The 7952-nt window shown below is 36.1% G+C and overlaps 1 protein-coding gene across 1 annotated transcript; it reads left to right on the top strand.

The window, feature by feature from the left end:
• Positions 1–1661: 1661 nt before the first annotated feature.
• LOC116257182 (uncharacterized) lies at positions 1662–5117 on the top strand. Its single transcript, XM_031633795.2, has 5 exons — positions 1662–1874; positions 2001–2054; positions 2792–2956; positions 4001–4326; positions 4634–5117. Exons 1-5 carry the CDS (start codon positions 1800–1802, stop codon positions 5115–5117), a joined length of 1104 nt encoding a protein of 367 aa, XP_031489655.1. The 5' UTR covers positions 1662–1799.
• Positions 5118–7952: the final 2835 nt, after the last annotated feature.

The raw sequence follows: 7952 nt of genomic DNA, 5'->3' as shown, positions 1-7952 counted from the left end.
TTTGTGCTTTCCTCTCCTTGTGATCATCTTGTTCAATCATGCCTTGTTAAGCAAAGGCAGCAGGCACATGCTCGAGGGAGGAAAATATTATCGAAAGGAGATCCCGATCAAGACCATCACGGTATATGTCCCCCTTTTATTTCCCATTTTCCTATTCTCATTATACCTTTTTGGATGCAATGGCAAGTGTGACCAGCTACAAAAAATGCCTTCTTTATATATAGCTACCTTCTTCATTTTTGTTTATTTATATATGAATGCAATTTGAATTTTAAATTTTAAACTATCAGTTCCCCTTAGCCAGAAATTTCTAACAGGTCGGCCACTACGACTGTTTGTTTTTGTTTCACTAATATCGGTTTCACATGGTCCAGAAACCTAAAACATGTTTGAATTTTTTTTTTTAGTGTATATAACTTAAAATAGCTTTTAATTGTTAAAATATGAAAGAACATGGCCTAATAAATATTGACCAATTAGAGCATTTCCCTCCTATCATGATCATCGTCGTCGTTGTCGTCATCCGCCTTGTTGTCGAAAGCTAATTGCCTATGCCAACTATATGATGATCATATATTTCATAACACATAAAAGTCTTATTTTTTTGCTTTTAACATTTAGCAAGTATTGGTGTTGCCATTACTATATTGGATTAACTAATATGCATCCATTTCACCTCACATAAAGTGTTGTTGATCCCATTCTAAATTAAACATTATTATTTATTTATATTTTTTATATTGCGCTTATAATTATTTTTTAATACAAACAGCAAGAGCTTGATGTATCCCTTACTGGACAGATGCATATTAATTTGGTGGAACACTGTCTTGAATATCATTAGAGATTAATATTGACAACATTGGCAGGTTAACCATAAAAGTCCACAAGGTAACCAGATTTGATGCAAGATTATACATGGATGCACCAAATAAAGTTAAGCCATAGATAGTAACGTTTCAATCTAAGATCATTCTTTCTAACTAATATAGTCCAAACTTTGGAAGCAAGATCCTTTGAGTTCTGCTTGGATCCCATGGCCACTAAAAGAAGCGCAGTAACTGTTTTATCAAATTGTTCAAACAAACTGACAGATAATTGCTTAGAAAATATGACATTGGAAAATTTAAAGAATGATAAAACTCCTTCCTCTCCTAACTTCAATTGTCCCTAATAGTTTTTGCTGATTTTCAGCTAGATGATGGAGACATCTATGATTGCATGAAACTTGATAGTCAGCCTAGAAAGCCGAACCCTTCGATTATAAGAAAGATACAGTCGAGGGAAAAGCCTTTGCTACATGGAACAATAACAACTACTAACAGTTCTGATCATGAATCGACAAGGAACAAGCTGAGAAAGGCCGGAGCATTCGAAAAAGAAAGGTGCCCACCGGGAAGTTTTCCGGTTCTCAAGGCGACCAAAGCGGGGCCGCTAAATTTCACTGCCATCGAAAGTTTTGCAAGTTTACGTGCCAGATCGTTTCTGAAATCAAAAACCACAAAACCGCTTGATGATGAGGATCCTTTATCAGTACGTGAGGTCTGATATCTATTATACACCCTTTTCAGATCACTCTTCTTCTTTTGCTTCTTCTTCTTCTTAGCATTTATTGATCTTTCATGCACTCATTTTATCTTGTGTGTTGTGCTTGATCAACAAAGGCCTTAGAATGTATTGGCTTCTTTAACATATACATGGATTATGTATAGTATGCAATAGCTTTGGTAACTGGAAGTTATGGAGGCGCAGAAGGAACTTTGAGTATTTGGCGACCTACGCTTGAGGACGATAGTGAGATGAGCTTATCACAAATATGGGTTTTAAGTAGAACGGCAGATGACTTCTCTATGTCACTCGAAGCAGGTTGGATGGTATGTTTGATTCCTTTGTTCACATCAAGGAAAGAGATGATCCCTTTTTTTTAATAATTCAAGTTAGCTTTATTTGTTTGCCTTCTTTTCACTTTTATTTAACCTTTTGTCTTCGTTGTGGTGAAGGTCAATCCTAGCGTATATGGGGATCGAAGAACCCGGTTTTTTATCTTCACCACGGTAATTGACTGGGCCTAACTTCATTGGTGTTGATTTTAAGAGCTCCTATAACAAACTAGCAAATGCAAATACTTGCTTCACTCATTGACTTTAATGAAGAAACTATTATGATGACTGCTTTTAGCTTCATTAATAGTTTACAACATGGGCCAAGTATACATATATCGGAAGATTTTAATATTCCATATTTAACATAGTTTCCGGATGGTTACAACTTAAAAATCTATGGATTAAAGCACCATAAAGTGAAGGTGATGCGACGGGTATCATATATATACCTTTGCTGCACCTATAAGCCATCACTAATGCCCCAGTGTGGCAACCTTTTTTTTAACATATATTGTTTACTTTTAACCATCATATATATATATAGGATGGTGAAAAGTAATGTGTGTGCGCATTAGAATTTTCTCACGCTCTGAAGGATACCCATGATGCTGCCCTTTCTCTTATCCTATTCACAGTTCTTGTAAAACCCACTCTCATACTTTACTTGAGAAATCAGACTCTAGAAAGTTATATAGATATTGTGCTAAAAAGGGATTCAGCTGGCGATGTTTTCGTGTCATTCCTATAAAATCCCTCTCTGAGAAACTATCTCCATTTATATGTGAAGCAACAAATAGGCCGCTTTTCTTTGTTAACTAAATGGACGTCATGACCAAGTAGAAACAGCATAAATTAGGAGAAATATATTGTGAATGCTGAGATTTATTATATTTTCTTGGTTTCAACAGAATGACGGCTACACCACATGGCTCTATAATGATAACCACAGATCACAAACACCAAACAATCATCTGCAATTCAGAATAATGGATAATTATCTGCCCTTCGGTATACAACTTGATAGTTCAACTATCAATGGGGATAGCACTGAACTTGAAATCGTCATCAAACAGGTGCGTACCCAATTTCTTTTTCACCATATCCTGTTCTAAGATAATAAGTCAGTAATTTGTCCTCATATTGCGTCTATATGTGCGTTTTTGTGTTTGTACGTGTGTTTATATTGGCTGAACAAAAGAAGTTCTCAATTCTACAAAAATGAGCCCAATTTTGGGTCCAAAGCCTAAATATTTTTCAAACAATGCATATAACTTATAGTCCAATATCGGCTGGACCATTGGCACATATATATGCTTATATAAATTTTTGGTTGACAACACAAAACGATGTTTTTGGTTGTGTTTGGATCACACGAATAAACCATGTTTTCACAAAACAGTGTTTTGATGTGTGGATGAATACCTAATACGTCCAATTAAGGCTAAATGCTCTGTTCTCTGGAGTAGAATCTACCATAGTCTAGCAGGCCTGGAGGATTCAAGTATGAACGAATTAAGTTAAGGTGGACTAATCGACTTTCTTTCCAATAAGTGAATTCAAAGTTCAAATAGCCACATTCTGCATCACGCTTATACATATTAATTGTTTAACCAACAGGCACATGTTCACTAAATGATATTGGGGACGTGTACAAGTGATATTGGGGACGTTTGGTACACATTAGAAGTTAGCAACAGTTGGGGTGACAAGTTGTAGTAGGCAAATCTCCATGGCATCAACTTTCTATCCTGGTGACTGACATACAAGTTGAATAGTGGTGGGGGCGGCTTTTTGGGGCACCAATGCATGCCTGCACTATATCCTATGAGGACAAGGGGTTGGATAGTGGCTTAGGCTCTCGTCTTCATCAGTAAAAGAAAACATTTCTCTTGCTCCCCCAAGAACATAGAGCTAATACTTTGGTCCATTATTTGCACTAAATTATAGCTCAAATTCAAAATTCCGATTACATAACACCAGAAAATCTTCCAAACCAAAAACTAAAGAAAATAGAAGAAGAATTATTGCAAACAAATAACAACTTAGCTACACAGAGATCAGAGAAAAGGTATGTCTTATTGATTAGTGGATTACTAATGTATTTTCATGTTTGGCAGGATGAAGATCAAGATTGGGGACTTTGGGTGGATGATAACCAGATCGGCTATTGGCCAAAATCAAATTACAGAGCACGCAGTGCAAACACAATTGAATGGGGAGGTGAAATAGTGAATAAGCGGACAAGGGGAAGGCATACGTCCACCCAGATGGGGAACGGCCATCTCTCGAGCGAACCGTTAGGGAGGGTTGCATACATCCGTAACATGGCCTTATACGACCTCGACCTGGATCGTTATGATGCTCCCGGAGAGATCAATGTAGTAGCCACCAAGCCCAACTGCTACGATCTCAGATATTCCCACTCTGACGATGAGTATGGCGAGTATATAACATTCGGTGGGCCTGGTTATGATAGAACACAATGTCCTTGATCTTTTGATTAGACTGTTACCGATGCTAATATGCATTCTTTAAGTAATTCCATTTTTTTTAAACGTTTTGTTATGTGCTGTTCCTTGAAAAAATGAGGTTACTTTTGAGACATGAGAAAAATCATTGTCTGCTTTTAGTGTTTTGGAAACTGGCCACTCATGTCTCAACTTACATATCGATGTCTTTTATTCGTTGCACCAACCCCACCCCCCTCCCCTGTGATTTCAATAGCCAATAAGGAACACTTATCATGGCAGATATGTTATCATCAGTTGGGTCAAGTACCTGATGGGGAATAGATCATATGTCATTCTTATTTTCCATCAGGTCGATTATGATGATCATCAGAATGATGAAGAAGACTGGGAAATTTTGGTTGATGAAACTTTGATTGGCTACTGGCCAAAATCAAATTACGAAGTAAACAGCGCAAACGAAGTTGCATGGGGAGGGGAGATCGTGAATCGGCGGACAAGAGGAAGGCACACATCCACCCAGATGGGCAGCGGCCATTTCTCCACCGATGATCTCGGGACGGTTGCATACATCCGAAAAATGGCCTTATACGACCTCGGCATGGACCTTTATTATCCTCCCGAAGAGGATATTGATATCAGCAAGAACAATGGGAACTGCTATGATGCCACATATTGGGATCTTCGTCAAGCAGATGACCATGATGACTTTGGCCATTACATAACTATGGAAGGGCCTGGTTATCATCCACGCAATTGTCCTTGATAATCCAACTTTGTTAGTTGTAGATTATAATCTTCACTGTTTATTAGCCAATGCCATCTTATAATGTTTTCTTAAGTATGTTGCTTGAATGAGGTCACTTTTTAGACCTGAGAAAGATCATTGCGCAACACCATCTTCGTCTCCTACTCCTGCATGTCATGCATTATGTGATTTCATTCACATACCTACTAATGTCAACAGATCGGGTCTAAATTGGATATACTTTTAACCGTATTCGTTTTTTCGTATATTCATATACTTTTATTCGAATTTGAATCTGAATCTGAAATCCAATTTCATAATCTGAAACCAACTTTTACATTCATATCTGAATCTGAACTCGAATCTGAATATTGAACTGAATTTGGCCTATTCTCAAAATGTCTCTAAGAGAATTAGGCATATGATATTTGTTTAAAAATAAATCTAATCCGAATCCTTGTCTGGATTTGATCAGATATTTAGTTTGAATATGCATCTGATCTGATTTCTTAATCGGATATTAGATTTTTTTTCCATATCTAATTTTTTTGAAAAAGTTCCATCGAATATACAATCCAAATCAGATATATTGACATCCCTTCTAAGACCACAAGATGTTTATAATGGCAGCCATGGTGAGTTCTCTTACTCTGGGGTCGAGTACCTGAATAGAGATGGCGATCCGATTTTCCATCTACAAGTCGATTATAAGTTTTCTTCTATGTAACGTCCAAGAAAATTGTTTGCTTGTTTAAAATATTTAATTTCTGTGATATACATATCGGATTAAGTATTGTACCACTACTATGAAACAAATCATGAATCGAATCTGACTATGATGGTTTAGACTTATGAAGCTCCTGTTATTAGTAAACTGATTTTTTTACTGGCTTTTTTACAAAAATAAAAAGAAAATGTTTTGATGTTTGGGATGATCTCTATCCACCCACAAGGTAATTATGTGACCTGAAAATATACAGTAAACCAAGAAATTAAAGGGTTTATGTGCTTAAAACATGAAAACCATGTAGCAATTATAGGTTATTAATCCTGACTGCATGAAACACTGTATTGGTGGTGTTTGACGTATTGCAACTGCCATGGACCAATTATACATTTTATGTTACAGCTTAGTTACCACAAATGTATGTGGTACGTTCAACTAGCTAGTTTCTCACCAAAAGTGAACTTTATATGGATCAATAGTTGGATTGCTCAATTAAGATGTAGAACATATTGAGTGCTTTCTAAAAATCAGAATTACGTATTTATTTCCTTTCAATATTATTATTATTATTATTTTATATATATATATATATATGAAAAATTGATTAGTGACTATAGTTTTTCAAAGTCACCTAGTCATTTAATCAGTTTCATTCAATAATCCAACATGATGGACGATTAAAATAAAAACAAGAACATAAAGGTGAAAGGCATCTTTTGTCATTTAATATTATTTTACATTTTTTTATTATCCATCTATTTCAAATAGATTAGATCGTGAGACTTTTTAGATAACCTTCACCATCACTCTATATATATATATATATATATATATATATATATATATATATATATATATATATATTGAGTGAATGATAACTCAGATTATCTGGAGTCACCGAGGCCATCCATCTGTTTTTTGTTGCAAAAAATACAAAAAAAAATGGTATAAACTAATATTAAATGATGAAAATGTCTTTTTTTTTTTTTTCTTAACCGTTTGTCATGCTTGATCAGATAAAAAAAACTAGAGTCACCATTAAATTATATATATATACAAAGTTCGGATGGTGGGCGGTCGAATGACCAAATCCATCAAACCAGGCCGTCTGCTTTCGTTACTGAAAATCCAACTGAAGAGTAATATATAAATTGTTATACTTTCATTCTTTTGGTGTTGCACAATATTGGCATCTATGAATCAGCTATTATCAAAGGCATAGCCACATACGGTCAGTGTGGCCAATTCAATGTTTTCTTTATTTTTATATTAATATTTTTTCTGTTATATACATAGTATCTCTTTAGATATAAAAATTTATGAAAAAATGCTTCCTAAAAAAAAGTTTCTAACTCGGCGACTGGCTACTATCTAATATTTGCTCTAGAGTGATGAAGAGAGATTGATTTGAACCAGTGTTATCATCAATTTAAAGTCGGCCAATCGGCCTATTCAAATTAAACCAGTGAATGTGAAATTGTTGCCTGCTAAATGGAAGGTAGAGGAGGGGGAGAGACAATATTCTTACAGGGCATGACAACAAACATTGAAGTAGACAAGACGCCCACCCTAGCTTATGATTTTCTTCAAGGATCAAATGGCAGTCTACAGTATGGCTCGATGACGATGAAGGCTCACGGGGAGAAGATGGTTTAAGGGGCTCCTGAAGTTGGCTCGCCATGAGTTTCAAATCTATAGCTCTGCTTTCTATAGATGAACACCAAGATTGGAGTTATTAGGTGGGCAGCCTTCTGCCGCCACCGAACCTATTCAGTGTGTTCCCTTCTGATAATGTGATAGTTTCGACAGCCATAGCGTAACTCGTTGGACTAGTGCATTGGTGGAATTCCCATTGTCGAATTGCTACTTTTTTAGATTACAAATGATGGATGCATGACAATATGATTCACCGACGCACTGCTCTCCACCCAGGTTTCACCCTACCCAAGTCCTGATTCTGAGAAATAAGAATTTGTTCTCCAATTCCTTGAATTCCTCCACTATCCTACCGACCCACCTGCTTTGTTCATCGCTTTTATGTTCAACGGTGACCAATAGGTTGTCCTCACTGCTATCTCAGGTTGAAGAGGCAGAGACATGGCTGTTCCTCATATTTAAATAATAAA

The sequence above is a fragment of the Nymphaea colorata genome, chromosome 7 (genome assembly GCF_008831285.2).
Source record: "Nymphaea colorata isolate Beijing-Zhang1983 chromosome 7, ASM883128v2, whole genome shotgun sequence".
Taxonomy (NCBI): Eukaryota; Viridiplantae; Streptophyta; class Magnoliopsida; order Nymphaeales; family Nymphaeaceae; genus Nymphaea; species Nymphaea colorata.
Note: the sequence above shows the minus strand (reverse complement) of the source record. Positions and strands in the feature narration are given on the sequence as shown.

Coding starts and splice junctions, on each gene's coding strand:
- LOC116257182 (XM_031633795.2), top strand. CDS start 1,800: ATGAGCTTATCACAAATATGGGTTTTAAGTAGAACGGCAGATGACTTC. Junction 1,875..2,000: donor CACTCGAAGCAGGTTGGATG/GTATGTTTGATT, acceptor GTTGTGGTGAAG/GTCAATCCTAGCGTATATGG. Junction 4,327..4,633: donor TCTGACGATGAGTATGGCGA/GTATATAACATT, acceptor TTATCATGGCAG/ATATGTTATCATCAGTTGGG.